Below are 18,181 nucleotides of genomic sequence, written 5' to 3'. Positions count from 1 at the left end.
ATATAATAAACATACAGTTCAGCCACAGCCAGTCAGCAAGTCTGTGGCGCCTAATGAGGGGCTGCTCGGAGGGTTTAGCCTGATGTTAATTTGTTTTGTTTTTGTTGTAAATTGTGTGTCTGTAAATAATGTGTAAATGACGAGCTGTCCTTGCATGCCAGCCCACACACATGGATTGACACAGTAACACCCACACGCACATTCTCATTACGAGCGAGCCCTTTCAGCGGTCCTAGTGATCGTGGTGCCAAGCTCTTTGTTTAGAATGCATTCAGAGCTTGGTCATTATTTGCAAGCCCAATTTTGGAAGTATGAAAAAACTCCTTTAATTTTTAGTTTAGAGAAAAAAAAAATTGGAAAGGGATCACTCTGAGTGACGGTTTCATTTTATCTCAGCGGCAGACCAGATTTTCAGGATAACCCACATCTTTACACATCCCACAAAGGTGGAAAACGGTGGAATTTGTTGCCAACATAAAGTTGATTTTTTACAGCCACAACATGACAAAGAGAAAGATTTTGAATTTTGATAGAATTGTTTTTTGTGTCTTTAGCAAGTTAGATTATTATTTTGACTGTAGCACATGCTTCACTAGATGTTTGTGTTTGATCTGTGTGTTACAGTCTGAAGGGGCCAGTGTGTACTCAATCAGAAGTGCTTGTTGGATGGTTGAACAGCTTCAGAAACCACCTCCCCGCACAATTTCCTGGCGTTGAAAATGGGGTTGTCGGTGGGGGGGGGGCTGCATTGGACACTTTCTGTAACTGTCCGAAACAATCAGTCTGTCCTTCACAGCCACAATGCGCCATGAACGGTCAGGCGCGTAGAGGCGTGAGTAAGAGTTTGAACTTTTCTCGTAAACTTGCGTTTTCATTCACTTGTGTGAACAAACAAATAAAACGGCATGAATGTCTTCCAGGAGAGACTCCCTAAAATAAGTGCCCTATATTAAAACAGTTATTGCTTCTCACCCCTAACTATGATGGCTGCCTTTTCACTCCACTTTTGAGTGTGGCCGTTCAGAGCTGCTGTGAACACTTTTCCCTCCAGATGCGGTCGGACAACACGTCATACAGTCAAACATCTGTCTTTGCATTTGATAGTGTGTTCATGTTATTGCCTTTTTTTCATTATTCTTGCATGGCCTTTGTCAAAATGTTCAGCAATTAAAAGGTATTTGCAGTTTGCAGTGCGGTAGGTGACTCCACTGGAGGCAGACTGGTGCTGCCGTTGTACACTAGACAGCAAGATACACAACTCTACATGCACAACTAGCGCTTCTCAAAGGCCCTGAAAACTCCTAAAAATAGAGCCTTTACACACCCACGCTCGGGCCACACATGCGCAGCATATGTAAACATCCACATACACACACATATGCCCACATACAGTACACATACGCATGCAGGAGCACATTTACAGGCAGAAATGCACACACATATACACACTGTATGGCCGCAAGGGCAGCCCGCTCACGACCGCTAATGCAAACATGAGATAATATTAGCTGTCTATAAAATGGCAGGTCATATTTTTAAAATTCCAAGAGGGGGTCATGAACTGCTGCTTAAAAGACCATCATAGTTGTGAGCCCGAGCTGCTCGCCTCCAAAAATACCCTGGGATCTAACTTAAGACCTGGAGAGGTGCCTGCGGGGTATTTTTGGGTCAGTGTTTACAGGTGTTTGTTCAGTGGCAGCAGTGCCAAGAGGTTAATAGGATCCCCACTTTAAGAAGTTCAAATAGACTAAAGTCCATGTTGTTGAATTTGTGGTTATTTTGACCCAAGGATGGCTGGGAGGGAGGCTTCACAGAGCAGAAGAAAAACTTTAAAGTCCCCCGAGGACCAACTTCTATTACATCTATGACAGAGACCACTCAGTAGATTGTTCAGTAATTTACTCATGTGAAATTGAAGTATGGTGGAGTATGGTGAGATGGTCAGTTGGCTCGGATTCAGAATGGTAAACCCAAGATGACAAGACTTTGATAAGGGAAGCACCTCATGTTTGGAGTCTTGAGGCTCCACAATAGAGACGAATACAGGATGTGCCACGTCTCTATAGCAAACCTTTGTGTACTTTACGGTAGCAGTGCAAAGTTCAATCAGTTCTTTTATCATCCAAATAAAAACCATTATGTTTTATCTTTGCTCCAGTGAATGAACTTTTCCCCCCAGTAAACACAACACCACAAAGCTCTGCAAGATTTTACTCAGATCTGTAATGTAGTTCAAAGACTTGGTTCTCTAGTGAACTAACTTCACTTGATAGGGGAAATCAATTATGAAAACCTTGCAGTTTGAGATGTTTCAGTTACGTGATCCATTTCACCTCATGGGAAAGCTGAATTTGATTGGTTTTAAATCTGGTGAGGAAAAAATTTAACTCTTTGCCCCTTTTACAAAATACTGACTCCAATCAGCTATTTCAGAGTTGGAGTCGGTACATTCGATAGAATAGCATTTCAGTACATTTTGAATAAGGTGCAGTTATAACAATTTATAACCATTGACTGTTGCTCCCTTGTTGCTTGTTGATGTTGTTTACTGTGGGTCTATGTGGGTTAAGAAGTACTCTGTGCTATATCTGACTTCTCAGAACCTAGGCTTCATCTTCCTTTCCTCCTGTCATCCTCCTCTCCTTCCTTCACCCTTCCTCTCCTGGACCTTCTCACCCTCCCCCTCCTTCCTTTGGAGTTTTCCACTAACCTCCATTTGTCTGCTCTTCTTCCTCTGCAGGTTCTACTCTGTCCATCTTGCATTAAAACTGATCCAACCAGGCAAATTGTACGAAAGAGCTGAGAAACACAAAACATGGCTGTGGCCGGATGTCCGGATTATTTCCTGCATCATCCAAATTATCAGGTAAACGGCAATTTCCTGTTGGGGTTTTCATCAGCAGAATTGTTGTTGTTGTGTTTGTACAGATGAAATGATGCCATTTTAGATGTTGCCAAGTCTAATGTGCAAAACCAGACTGTGATGTCAGAATGAGATGCTGTCCAGAGCTGGACTCACAGGATGTCTGTTTAGGATTTTAAACTTATTTTAACTTTATTTGATAGAAATGCTGACATTTTTAAACCATAAGTGTTCCAGTGTCTCCATGAAATTACATTGGATCCTGTCACAGGGTCCAGAGTTGGACTTGTTTTTCCACAGGGCATGGTGACAAATAAAAAAAAAAAGAAAAAAAGATGAATAAATGAGAAACACAACAAATTGTGTGATAGCACACATTTGATGACTGTGATGCTGTGTGTAGGTAAAGAAAAACAGAAGAGCACCTCTTCCTCAGGTGACTGATTATGTCACCGCAGGACGTAATAAGACTGTGTCAGCAAGAACTGTCTGTCGACAATTACATAGAGAGGGATATTATAGTAGGGTTGCTGTGCATAAACCCCTCATTACAAAGATGAACGCACATTTGAGAGTTCAGTGGTGCAAAAACCACAGGCACTGGTCTGCAGAGATGTGGAAAAAAAGTGATATGGTCATATTCTACACAAGTGGGCGAGGTCCTGAGTGGTGTACACCGAGAGAACGGTACAGGCCTGAATGCTTGATCGCCTACTGTTCTGCTGTGGGGGGTATTTTTGCTTGTCCACTTAGAGGGAAGCGTCACTGCAAATCAATACAAAGTTAATCCTTTATGCTATCATTTCCATCCTGATGAGAGTGGTCTCTTCCAAGATGAGAATGCCCCCATCCATAGGGCATGAGGGGTCACTGACACCATCATCAAAACACCAAATGAGGGAATATCTTTTGGAAGAATGGTGTTGAGCCTTTCAGTAGAGTCCAGAGATTTGGAGAATCAATGGCAAGGAGCATTTTAGCTGTTCTAGCGGCACATAGTGGCCCAAAACCTTACTACTGTATATCTACATGTAATGTATAAAGAATAGTTTAGTAAAAACACAAAATATTTTTTTATCTTGTTAACAGTACTTTAATATCTTTAATAACTATCCCAGGTTGGGGGCTATTGGCTATAGTTCACCTGATTATAAAGCCAGACAGTTAAATATAGGAAATGTACCTCATCCAAATACAATGACATGGTACTTATGGCAATTAACAGCACTTGTTAAGAACAGTTCTGAGCTCACAGTGTTGAGTAAATCACAGCATAGCTAAACAAAACCAAGCACGTCACATTAAAGTGACTGAATGCGGATACACACCTAGATATACGGTGAGAGAAAAACATCCTCACTCTACTAACTGCATGTGACCACGTTCTATCACAGTGCACCTCAGTCTCTGGAGCGAAGGCTGAGATGCAGAGTCATGAAATTTAGCTAAATTAGCCTTAATTTTAGTATCTTAATTTTTGCTGACCATTGTGAATAATCCAGATGCACTATTTTTTAATGGTTACTCTGAGCTGATGTGCTGATTTGTTGTTGTGCAAGCAAGAGCGGACTTGACCTGGACATCCGGTTTGAGGTTTAGTAGATTTGTTCACACCTACCTCAGCAGAGCAAAGGGCTTCCAAACATTTGTATTAGGGCAGTAGCACTATTAGCCCGATCAGAAGCTGCTCTGTTGTCTGCTCGTCATCTAGGTCATGGCTTTATCTCTGACCTTTGACCTCAGAGCTCGAGGACAGAGAGTTCAGCTTGCTAGAGTCTCCCAGATCCCCACAGCTTAGAGTGACAAGCTTTCATGAAACCAAAGGTCCTCATGTGCACTGTGTATGTGTGTGCATTCACAATTGTACTAGTGGTAGAGCATGATTTTTAATAAGAATTATATTTAATAACAGAACAATTTAAGATACTAACCCAACAGAAATACAACTGCAGGGGATAGGCCTTGAGTAAAGGCTAAGGTGATAATTGGCACAGTGAATCATCATATATAGTCTCTAGAAATAGAGCAATGTAAATATGTTTAGGCTCTGCTTTCCATATGTGCTTTTTCTCTCTCTTATTCTCACAGCTGAATATTTTTTCCAGTCATTTAGATGATTTTAATGGAAATCAGCTGAGGTTTAAAATCTGGACAGAGTGAGGAATCACTCAGTTCTTTCATCTTTGGGTGCTGCTGGAGCGACAGTATATAGACCTTTAATGTAAACACTCCAGTTTGCACACACACACACACACACACACACACACACACACACACACACACACACACACCCCACACAAACACACACACCAGACTCAGCAGCACACATGCACGGACACACACTCACTCGGCTCTTTGCAAAGCATTCAGCTATAACAGATGTACCTTGACTTGCTGAATGAGAAAACCCATTCACTGTGAAATTCCAGGGTTGTGGAAGATTTTCCCTGATAAAACTGCAGCAGCAATTCAAAACAGATTCAAGTGAAGATAACATTCACACTAAACTCAAGGGATTATATTGCCACTTTCAACTTGTTTCTGTTGTGCGACTGGTGAGTAAATGATGGTACATGCAAAGCCAGGCAAATCTGGTGAGGTAAAATAAAAAAGTATTTTTAGCGGAAGGATAATAACTGATTAAAAGCACCATTAATCCAGAACGTACAGCACTTATAATGCATTTTACAAGGTTATATATATATATGTAATACTAGCCTGGGCTCTCATGTATTGTAAAGTTAACACATTAAAATGCTATACTAGCACAAATCAATGAATCTCTTCATAATAATTTCATGTATAAAATTTCTCCCCAAATCAATGTTAGATCACTGGATAAACAAGCAGCACTTCAACACATGTTTTGCTGTGAGAGAGCCTGAGATAGCTGGAATCGTTTTAGTTGGAGCTCAATATTAACACAGTTGTTTGATGTTTCCCATAACACACCAGTAATTTACCAGTGAATTTATTTCACCAGAGCTTTTGCAAAGTGAATATTTCATTGTGCTTGGAAGAGGAACATTTCCGTGTGGACGTGGGTATTGAGGCTACTGACTGACAGAGTCAACATTGACTCCATCTGTCATCACTTTCGGTACACTGGAGTTTCATCAGCATCAGTGTTCCTTCATATGATATGCCATACTCACTTTTTCCAGTTCACAGTCAGACGCCCCAGCCTGTGCATGACAGGCTGGAGCATATCCCAGCATGCATTATGAATCTATCTCTGAATTACTGAGCAGACGTAGGTGTCTGAATGTATTGCGACAGTGTAACCGAATGATGACATGTAAGCAGTTATATTCCATAGTCAAAACTGTGTCTCAATCACAACTCAGAGTGCGACATTGCTACAAATTTTATCTATATAACTTTTTTTTATTTTTTTATAAATGTTCTAATTTTAGCTTATGATGTTAAACAGTAACCAAGTGTTTACTCTCAACTGGGTCTGAATGTAGCTTGTAAATGTTTTTGTACAGCAACCAGATGGATAATGACCAACAGTCATTTGTGTTCTGAGCTCAAAACATCATTACTCTAAATATTATATAAGTCTCAGCTAAAAAGCACAAGGTTTCTCCTTAAATATTGTCATTTTCTTGTTGTTTTCAAGAATTTTCTTCAGGGTTTTCAATTTGATCATCACTTGATTGATGTGTTTTCGTTATATTGCAGCATATATAGCAATATAATTACATTGGATTTTGTCCAGCCAGTCATCATGTCAGTAAATATCGCAGCTGAGTCCAGGTGCAGTCGCTCTTCAGCAGTGAAAACTTATCATTCTACTGACATCCCATTGAGCTGTTCAAGTGTCTGGGGAAATAACGTAATACATTTTTTTAACCAACTTTATACCCTCATCAAAGGATTAATTTGAATTAGAAAGATTAAGACCAACAAAGAATATGAAAAACCTAACAGAACTAATCCCATGTTCTAAAAATATGCAGCAACCTGGCTTTACCTTGGCTCAGCTGTGCTGTGACAGCTGCTACAGCGACATTATAAACAAACAGATAAACAAAGCACAAAGCAGACATTAGTGTGACCCGCTGATCTCATTCTGGTTAATTATGTAAGAAGGGATTTCCACTTGCTGTCTAGTGTTCATGTATGTTTCAACAGAACTATCTGCTCTTGCTGTCAGCAAGAATGCTCTGCCAGAAGTCTTGGACCCCTGAGTGAGATTTCCACATCTCTAAAGCTTTCTGAGAATATTCAGTTCTAGGTAAATCTAACCATAATGGAAAGTGCAATGTTATGCTGTTAAACTTGAATTATTTTTATGGGTTGAGTCCATTCTCAGCTGTTCCTCCTTAGCCAAAAGCATCTCAGTAAGTATTGATTCATATTCACTCCCCGGTCATAACATTTAACCTTAATGTGACCTCTTCTAAAGGCATAGCTTTGACATGCGTCTCAGTCTTTTCCATCCTGTTTGAGGTGGAACCTCCAGACCTTTGTGTCTGTCCTGCTTTCAATGCCTTAACCTTGTCTCTGGCCTTCCACTGACCCCTTTTAAAAAGCTGAACCCTCAACCCCCTGACTCTTATTTGGAGTTCCTTTCAACTTCATCAATATGAAAGGGCTCTTATATGCTCCTTGTCAAAACTTGGCCTATCCTCAGTCCTGTTTTGACCCCTCTTTAAGAACTTAAGCAACACGTGTGTGTGTGTGTGTGTGTGTGTGTGTGTGTGTGTGTGTGTGTGTGTGTGCGCGCACGCGCTCACGGCTGTTCTTTTGTGTCTGTGTGTAAAAGAATGAGTGTGAGAGAGAGAGAAGCAGGATGGGAAAATGCAAGGTCAAGGATAAAAGAAACAGAACATCTGTGTGTGTTTTTTCTTCAGCAGACAAAAAAGGAGAATTGACAGCTTTTATGTGTTATCTTATTTTCATTCTCCTCTTTGTTGTCTCACCCTTATACGCTTCAATAAACATATAACCAAATGCAGCGTTAGACGATGGCATGGCTGAGAATTATGCTAAAAAGTATCTATAGGATTAAAAACCCCAAGTTAAAATTCGGTCAGTTGTCTATAGAGGCATCAAAGGCTGTCTGGGTTCTGGATTTTTGTTGGTAAGATCCACAAAAGGGATCAAGGTGTGCTTTAAAGGCCCTTTAGTCCGTTACTGTGTGCGTTTGAGTTAACTCATTTACTCCCAGACAGCCATGCAAAGCAGCATTCAAGACCAGTATATGGTCTGAAAGAGTCCCTACGTTTTTGCTCAGTGGAGCTGAACCATGACCATCCTGTCCTGAATACATACACACACACTGTCTCTCTCTCTCTCTCTCACACACTCACACACACACTAACTTTACGCTGTGCCATCCCACCAACCGAACAGCGTCCCACTGCTGTTTGGGTGACTGGGTAGGGATCAGTCACAGTCTGATAGCTGTACCCCCAGACGGTGTGTGTTGATGACGGTGTTTGCTATGTCAAGGGAACAAATGGGGTGATGCGGTAGTTATTTCATTTTTTTTTTTTTTTTTAATTCAAAAGCAGGTTAGCCCCATTAAGAGCCCAAATCTGTTTTTCGATCCAGCCAAGACGTCTGGAACTCCAGACAATACAATGATGGAACAATGCAACGTAATGATTGGATGCGGTTGGGTTAGTTGGTATAGCAGAGGGGTTGGGGGGTGGCGGTGGACAGAACCATATACTGACATTGCACATCCAGTTATATCCAGTTTAGTCTGAACGTAGCCACCAGTATCGACACCAGAGCAGAACGCTAATGACTTCTTAATCGCTGAACATTAAAGCTAAAAATTTTGCAGGCGAATCATGGATTATATGTTTCCAAAATATTCAGCCGAGCCCTTATTTTGAAGAATGGAGGCATCAGAGTGGAATTCGACTTCAAGCTTTATTCTCACAGTGAGTCACTTGTCTTTGAAGCACTCATTAAGTCTTGTTAGTAAAGGTACTTTAACTGTCGCAGGTGCGAAAGGAAAGTCTGCGATAATTAGATTCCTTTAGAAAAAAATTGAGCTTTGCAATGAAAAATGGCACATTCAGGAAGCAGTCTGCTGCACGGAGACACAGATTTACTATAAAATCCATCTAAAACCGTCCTTAATTCAATTGGAAAGTAGCTGTTATTTACAATGCTTTTAGTTTGTTTTATTATATAGAATAAAAACTGTCATGTTGTAGAGCATATCACATTAGATTCGTGTGTGTGTGCGTGTGTGTAACTGTGTGTAAGGCTAGGACAAGGAAACAAGGCAAGGGATGAAGAGAGACCAGCTGTTTAAACAGTGATAAATGTTGGTCTGGGGCAATAAGACACCACTCAGCTTAAGAATTTATAATACTAAGTACAGCCTGGACCTGCTTCATTAAATGAGACACAGTCCAGAAAATACATCTGACTGTGAGTCCAAAGAACTGCATGATGGTTACCAGGACCGTCATCATTTAATTATTGCAACTCATTGTCTCCGGAGGCAACAAAGATAACTCAAACTGACGTAAGGCAATAGAATCTATCATAGAAAAACAAAAAAAACAAAAAAAAGTATATAAAAGAATCCAGCGCTGCCTGCATTGTCTGTCACTGCTCTAAATGAGGCAGAACAAGCAACCGCAGCAGCTTTTATTACAGCATTAGAGGAGGTCTGCTGTGTAAGAGACACAGAGTCAGTAGCAATGTTTTTCTGAACACAGTAGTCTGTCCCAGTACGTTCTGTTCCCACTCCTGCTGTTAGGCCCTGCGTGGGACGCCAGTCTGCACACACACACACACACACACACACACACACACACACACACACACACACACATACACACACACACACACACACACAGAGTGGATAACAATGGATAAGTTGTTCTCTTCTGTGGTGTTAGAAACATATCAAAATCAAATAAGTCCTTAACCGTACACAACCAAACACACTTCCTTATTTGTTGTGGTTTTTCCTCATTGAACAGTTTTGCAGTGGCTGGAATGTGTCGAGAATGTGTAACAAAGGTCAAACCAGGACGCCGTGGTTCGACAGTCTTCTGTGCTGTGATACACACCTGACCATGTTCACACACTGTTTGTGGCATGTAGCAGTGTTTCCACACAAAAGTGTACAAGACTGTAGAGGTTATCTTTTTGGAATTTATCGTACTTCATGTTCTTCTGATCCACTGACCATTTCTGTTTTGGCTTTTCTCTTCCCTGACCTGTTTTTATTTCATAAAACATAATTCAGCTTGGTTGTAGCTCTGAATACCTTTTGGAGCCCGGTGTTTTACATAATCATGTAGACCTAGGAGATTAAACAAATATTGTGGGCAGAGCTGCCTCTCTTGTTACACTGTTAACTACTCTGACCACAGCAGCTATGTCTTTTCAATAACTATGAGTACATCTTTATGTCAACAGCTGAGGCCCATTTGGAAAAGTCCACCAACGTGGATTGCTATTGGACACCTGCATTATTTTTCCTTGTATATTATATCTAACAACAACTAACTGCAAGTAATTTCTTTTAAATTTAAGATTCGGCAGCTGATTTTCTTTTCTCCATGAAACAATGATGGGATAATGTTTTTTTTAATGACTAAAGTCTAATTTTTATTTTTTTTTGCTTCTTTCTCCCTCAGCAGGACAATATAGACCGGTCCTCCAATCACAGACAAGCTGACCTCATTGGTCCGAGTTTCCAGCAAACAGCCAATCGGAGTTCTCCTAACCATCAAGGTTGGTTTTCAACATCCAGTAGATATTGTGTGTAAGTGTGTGTGTTTGCTGATGCTTGTACATCAGAGCTGTTAAATATTCTTGAGTTGTACTCGTGTTGTGTGCTCTGACATCAACACAATTACACATGATTTTACATACATAGTGGGATTTGTCATGTGATATTGCGTACTACGGGGATTCACTGTACATAGACTTGGAGTAACACAAGCTTAGGGTACTCATTTCACTACTTTTATTTTCATACAGAAGAGAATGCAAAAGAGCCGTAGAAATTACCTGGGAATCTGATACTACTACTGTGTGTGTGTGTGTGTGTGTGTGTGTGTGTGTGTGTGTGTCATGTCTCAGTACAGTGTAGAGAGCGGCTTGCTGCTCATTATCCTCCACTGGGTGGGGGGCGGTGTGTGTGTGTGTGTGTGTGTGGGGGTGTGGGGGGGGGGTGGTCGAGGGAGATAATATATATTTGGGTCTCTTCCGCTGTAAACATTTCAGCAGTTCAAAGAGTGATCTGCATGGACACAGGGTGCCATTATAATTACGCCGTCTATCTAATTGTGCCATGCAGTGTTCATCCATGACAATCGGAGCATGAGATTTAAGCACAATATTGGCTCAGCATGGGAGGTAAGGGCGGGGAGTCTGTGAGGACTCAACGAGTGAATTAGAACGCTTGGCCCTGGCATGGGAAATAAATGGAGCATAAATTACATTGTCATTTTTCAGGATCAGCCGGGATGGAGGGAACTCAGGAGGACCAGAGAGGCAGACGAAGGAAGATGACTTTAACTAAGAAACATTTTTGCTTACACTTATACATCTAAATGATGATATTTTGGCTGTATACCCAGGTTTTTTATACAATAGATTATACCAGACATGTATTGGAAGTCTGAGTGATGAGCGCTGGTACTGTAGACTATTTTTTTGTCAGACCTCCTTCTCTGCTCTCTCACTCTTTTTTAAAACTAATCAAGTAATGGGTGACAAATTATGGCCAGCCAGCTGCCACTTTTACGTAGTTTTACCGCTTGTTTCAAGCATGTCTCACGAGCTACAGTATATTACGTGTGCTTCTGAAAGTCTATATCAGTTGAGCAGAGATTTTGAATTGAGCCCCAGTACCTCTTGTGTTATTAGCAACATGATAATCCTTGCTGACGTTATTAAACCTGTTTTCCCAGTAAACCCACTCTTTCATTCTTATAGGACTTTAATACAGCCACCAGCTACTTGCTACTTGCTGTTCGCTATAAAGCCACTACAGTCATAAACCTATTAATGTTGCAGGGAACAGTACGGCTTTGTTGGAACATGACCTGCCATTATTTCATATGTTTGGAATGAGGTACGCTTGAGCGGCTTATCGGGGCATTTGCAGGCCAATATTTGATATCTAGAAGTAAAAGTCATACCACGTGATATTTCCAACATGCAATCTACACATTTTGTACGTAATGTTCTACTGTGCACAAAGTTTAATAAGGTTTATCCGAATGCTGTGATGACACGAGGCATGGCATGGCACATACTGTATATGAGTCCTCTCTTCCACTGAAGCGATGTCACAGGCTTGCACTATGCAAATGCTGTGTCCTCTTTGTTGTTTCTCCCAGCAACACATCACAGTGACTTCAGTCACGCAGTATAGCTGAGCTCATTGTTTATATGGCCATAGAACCTTTGTGAAATACACTTTCATTCCTTTACAGTTAAAGCCAAATTCAGTACGTTCATCCTCTAGAGTTTAGGTTTAGGTGACAGGCAGTTAGCACTCCTACCTGTTTCATACCTAGCCTGACTGGTTCTTGGCCACAGGAATTGCAAACAAATGTTCGGATTTTGGGACCTGAGATTCTGGCATTGTGCTCATTTCTATTCATCTGACATGATTAAATTTGCTTTATTTTAATTCAGAAAGTTTGAGCAGGTAAAAAAAAAAACTACTCTGAGATGTGGTTGAGATCTACAGGAGAAGCTTTGTAAAATACCAACTCATTTGCCTTAAATCTGTCAGTAAACTGTAAGCAAGGCAGCCTTCAAGAATACAAATCATGCCTTAATAATAAGCGACAGAAAAAGAAGAGAAACAATGGTGGAAAAAGGGAGAGGGTGAGGTTCTCAGCTGTGGTTTGCTTCTTGAACTTTAGTTATGACATAAGTGAATATTCGAGATGTAGTGCCAAAAACTGTGACGAATGCAAGATAAAATCATTTGACTGTGACTGTACGAAGGTTATTACATAATTTTATTGGCCAGTATGTCAGAGTGTCATGTACTGGTGTTAAGATACCTGAGGTGCCACTCTGACCAGTACAGCGGCAAGGACGCTTCACCCACCAGTGACATCACAGTGTAATAGACCTAGAATATTTTATATATGTGTGTGTTTGTGTGTTTATATATATGGAGGTGCTAAGGCCATGACATTTGTTATTTTTGGTGAGGCGGGGAGGGGGGGGGGGGTCTCACATGGGCGTATAGCTGCTAGGCAACAAATCCCATCAATGGTACCAATGCAAGGCAGTAATCTGATGGCATGGCTCTGGAGGGGTTGACCAGCCATGATCTCAGGCCTGGAAAGCTCCCACCTCCAGTTATTTCAGTTATGCCTTTGTAGAGAGGGAGAGTGACATGCCAGGGGCACACATGCGTGGGCATACACGTGCAGAAACACATGCACGTGTACAGACACACACTTTTATTCACAAACAGCAAGGGACTGCATTCCTGCACAGAATGGGGCTCTTTAACAGGGGGTTAAGGAAGGGTGGGGAAAGAGCAGATTACGAGGTGATGTGAAAGAAATTTGCTGATTTGCGTTTGTCACCTCAATTAACATACAGCTGGCAAGTTTCAGTTCGGTTGGATGTAACACAGAGAACACAAAAATAATGTGTAATGTCTTCATCTTTAATTAAAAATCAACAAGACTAAGAGCCTGCAGATACGCTCGCAGCTCTGTGAGGCTGAGACATTGGCGATTTGGGCTGAGTGCTAACATCAGCATGCTAACCTGCTAGCAATGATAATGTTAACAGGCTGATGGTTAGCGGGTAGTATTTGCCGCACTCACCATCTCCCTTTTGCATGTTAGCATTTTAACATTTACTAATTAGAATTAAACAAGGTCCAGCTGACCTGACGATGTGATTAGATGAGAGGTCAGGTGACCACCAGAGTTATCGCAATGCATCCTCAGGATGACATGAACATCTGTACCAGACTTCATGACAGTCCATCCAGTGTTTGTTAAAACATTTCAATCACAACCATGAATTTCAACCTCACGGCAGCACTTAAATCATTACGAGTTGTTTGAAGGGCACCATGAAAACCTGAACCCAATTCAACAGCAATTCAGCCAGTATCTGTAAATTGTCAGAAGTAATAGTTTTACTTCTCATGAAGTAAAATACCCGGCACATCATCACCCTCACCCTGTGTGAACCCACTTTCTCTTCCACCCGTTTCCCTCTCCACAGTTCCCCCTAAATGAGGGTCTGTGTTGCTGTACTTCTATTTCCTCCCATCTTTCCTTTCCCTTCTGTTCATCTCTGATTTCCCTCCCTCCTGTTTCCCTCTGACCCTCCCACACGCCCCCTCTCCATCAGGAGGCCTGGCCGTCAGTGGGTGTGTGTGCTGTCATCAGAGGTATTGTACTCCCCAGTGAAGAGCCACGCTTTACAGTTTAGACTTGCTCTGTCTATACTCCCACTGATCCCTTTGAATGGAAACCCCTCTGCTGGGCTTGTATTCAGAGACTGTTTATCCCCCTTGTGTGTCTCCTCTGTGTGTGTGTTCAATTGATGTTCTGTATATGTATACCCCTTACATTCCCCTTTTCCGCAGGAGGGTTGCCCCTCCTTTTTGTTTTTAACTAGCAGGAATGAATAAAAAATGCATAGAGTACATTCCAGGATTAAGAAGAGCCATATGGATCTGCCATCAATACAATGGTCTTGTTTTGGCCTTGTCTCGCTTGCTAATGATCAGAAATATTCAAAACAGCTTTTATGCAGATTCTTACCAGACATGACTAGTTTTACAGTTGGTTAATACTGTATTTAGGGTGGCTCAGACAATAGAGGAAGCTTGGGCTATTTTTACCCCTAATTTAACCGGTTAGAGGCTCTTAGACGGGGGGGGGGCATTAGAGGAAAAGAGAAGCAAATGAACTGAGGCCATGGGAGAAATGAAACAATGAGGAAATGAGGACAATAATGTCAGTGTTATCCTTTGACCCATCAGGGTTTTACATTTAGCTCTGACTTCTACAGTCGAATTTAAGCCGAAATCTAAAAAAAGAACAGAAAGGGAGGGACAGAGGACTGACTTTAAAATAAAGGTTTTCATTATGACATGTTAAAGCTCAGTGGAAAGAGTCATTAAATTTATAAAAAAAAAAAATGCAAGCCAATATTGAAATATAGCAAATAGCCAATCTATATTGAAAAACATGGTGTACAGTTTAGAGCTCAGGCTTTTATATAGACTAAACCATTAATCGGTTGATCAAGAATATAGCCATCAAATTAATCACTAGTGAAAGTAGTTGTTAGTTGCTGCTCTAGTATAGTTCCTGAGCACAGTATTAACTAAACATTAAAGCACCTCCACGTGGATCCACGGCCTTTTAAATGAAGGGATTCAAGATAATCACACATCTTAAAATAAATGATTTCTTTAGAGGAAGGATTTGTTAAGGAGGTGCATGTTTCCTCTGCTTATGTCCATTTATTACACAGCATTAGTAGTTCATTTAACTTCCATTGCTTTTCTCCATAATCAAGCCCCAGAGGTGCTAATACCCTTTTTATACCCGATTTATCCTGTAATTCCTGCTGCACTCCAGAGCCACAGACACTTAACACAGATTCCCATTTTTAGGTGGATACAGCTTTAAAATGAATTCTTGCTATCAGTCAGATGTTCCTGGATGTCACTGGCACGGTCTCCATTTTGTTGTGAAAGCCACTTGGCTTGGCACATGGCGCTGGTGTAAAGGTTCAGTTACCTCAGCTACATAACATCTTGATCCCGACAGTTTGGGGACACTCGCTGAAGTGTTTGGTGCCATTAAGCGACTGCATCACAGCTGCAGATTCCCACTGTCAACTGCTCTGTCTACATCTGTAGCTCTGTGTGCTCCCTGCCGCCTGAGCTGCTCTGATATTTTAAGAGGATCTAATTAATGGCTGCAATATTGTGAGGCCAGGCATGCCGTGACCGCTGTGTGTTTGGTGGGCATAAGTAAAGGTGTTTATGCTGTTTCTTGTGCCTTCCAAGGCCAAGTGTCTGGCATGACTCCATGTCGAGGAAAGAACAACCACGGTTTGCTCCCTGCTCCACATATTCATGGGTTTAAGTTGAGTGTGTGCGTGCCTGCCTGCATGCTGTCTGTGTCATCAATCTCTCTGTCTTACACCCGGGTGCATGACGCATACCTGTGTTTGCCTGATTGTGACATGCATAGGTGAATGAGATCGTACATGATAGTGAAGCACAAATCCTTCCATCCATGCGTGAGTTTATGGCTTGTGTTTCTTTGTATGCAAACAGCTCTGCCAGTCTCTCCAGCCAGAGGCCAAAATAGGTCGGATTTATGAGGAAACTTGTTTTTCTCTCACTTGCTTCAGGGTTCATGTCTCACCTAGTGAGAATGATGGATGATGAGCAGTTGACGTCATCTTGGGAATTTTGCTTTCCTTTGATTAAGTTTCTGGTTTACTCTCAACAGCTACTGTATTGTTAAGCGCATGTTCGATTACTCTTACTTTAAAAAGAGATGAACATTTTCATTAACGTTGTACTGTCTTGTGTTACAGGTGTCTTGCTCTGTCCTTTAGCCTTGTGTATGGCTTTGTATGCACCCTGTGTCCTGTGGTATATAGCTCTTTAGCTCTCCAGGCTATCTATAAGTAGCTGCTCCAGCTTACCTGTCGCTATTAATACCTACAGATTAACCACCTGTGAATCACAGGCACCTGTGATACAGCTACCTGACACGTTTTCAGGAAAAGCTCCTCAAAGGCCACAATTTGGGTTTAGCAGGTAGCTGGTTGCTGCTCCATGCAGGGATGGGGGTGTTCATTGGCCTGCTAACCTGTGGCTCCTGTTGTTGTTGTTCCCTCTGAAACTTAGAAAAAAAACTAAACACAAATCTAATATTAAAAATTTATATCAGTCAAACTGCTGCTTCCCACTGTCAGCTTTCCGCTGAGCAGTGGAGCTCTTAGCTGCTTTAGAGTTCCAATGACCCTCACATCACCTCACATGATCCAGCTGTCCTGCACCCTAAGCTGTGGTGAAGAAGTTACATCATTTGAAGCTCTGGACTTCTGATAGCAGGACTACATATTAAAAGTTATAATATGGTGCTTCATATGCTTTCATTCATTCATAGAGCTTGGTTTTTGAACCATGAGCCATGACTGGTGTTTTTGTAGATCCTGAAGATGCTGTAGAGCTAAGACATTTTTTTTTTATTCAGTCAATCAAAATGAGACTTTCTCATTTTGCATGTTATTACAAAAGAAGTAAAATAAATAAAACACAGCACCTCTGGTGCTATAATAAGGGGAAAATAAAGTATAAGTACAAGACTGAAATCATTACTCTTATGCTCTTATACTCTTATGCAGTTATATACCACCAGATTATAATGTAAACCCACTGAGAGAATCAATGGTCATATTAGTAATAGAATATAAAAAATAATTACATTCAAATTTCACATCAAAATATATGTTTCTCAATCCTTCAGTTCAGATAGCAGCTTGACTCTGTCCTAAGCCATAAGTCACACCATAATTAATGTATTTTAAATGTGAGTGAGTCCATGTCCTAATATTTATGTGAGCCTCCTTCTGAGAGCCTCTGCCCTGTACAATTAGAGCCTGTCTCCCCCTAGTGGTTCACTTGTTTCCTACAGTACAGTTGTGGGATCTGAATACAGAGATGTGATGATGAATACATGACATGAATTTCTTTTTCATAATGAAGAATAATTAATCAGAAGAATAGTCGCCAATGCAGATTGTAATTTAGAAAGCGCAAAGACAGGCGCCCAGTTTACCCAGATGATAAAACTTTCACAGCATGAAGCAATTAGATGTGAGCTTCCCTTCAATTGAGCTCGCTTCAAACTTTGATACAACAGGCTCCTGCAGTTGCTTGAAAAATTCACTTCATGAATTTAAATGTGCCTTGAGGTTCTCACAGGGGCTTTGATGATAGATTCCTCCTCTGAAAAGAATTCCACGTCCTGCTTTTAAAGACTTTTAAAAGCAGAATGTTTGATACGTGAGGCCAATGTAGAGCAGATGCTTACAGTGCGATGCCTTTGCTGTGAACCCCAGTGGTAAGAGTTGAAAAGTGTTACGGGCAGGTTTGTGCTTGTACCTGTTATCCCTGGAGATTTAGCTCACAGGGCAGCACAATGTGTGTAGTCAAGTCTTGTTGATTGAGCACTGGCAAAACTAGTTACCAATGTGTGTGTGTGTGTGTGTGTGTGTGCGTGCGTGCGTGCCTGCGTGCGTGCACTCTTGTGTATTGTGTATGCCAGTGTTTTTTTTTTCTCCTTTTTTTTTTTT

The 18,181-nt window shown here is 41.2% G+C and overlaps 1 protein-coding gene across 1 annotated transcript in view; it reads left to right on the top strand.

Annotated features, from left to right (window-relative positions):
* Positions 1-18,181, top strand: part of LOC111227672 (growth factor receptor-bound protein 10-like) — a 66,137-nt gene that overhangs the window by 11,533 nt on the left and 36,423 nt on the right. Inside the window, exons 2-3 of the mRNA XM_022753290.1 lie at positions 2,741-2,866; positions 10,489-10,585. Coding sequence (XP_022609011.1) covers positions 2,816-2,866; positions 10,489-10,585 — 148 coding nt within the window. The 5' untranslated portion in view covers positions 2,741-2,815. The remainder of the gene's footprint in view (positions 1-2,740; positions 2,867-10,488; positions 10,586-18,181) is intronic.

This window comes from Seriola dumerili, unplaced genomic scaffold (genome assembly GCF_002260705.1).
Source record: "Seriola dumerili isolate Sdu_G_001 unplaced genomic scaffold, Sdu_1.0 BDQW01000191.1, whole genome shotgun sequence".
In the NCBI taxonomy this organism is placed as follows: Eukaryota; Metazoa; Chordata; class Actinopteri; order Carangiformes; family Carangidae; genus Seriola; species Seriola dumerili.
The sequence above is the reverse complement of the archived record's forward strand: the minus strand, read 5'-3'. Positions and strand labels throughout refer to the sequence as shown.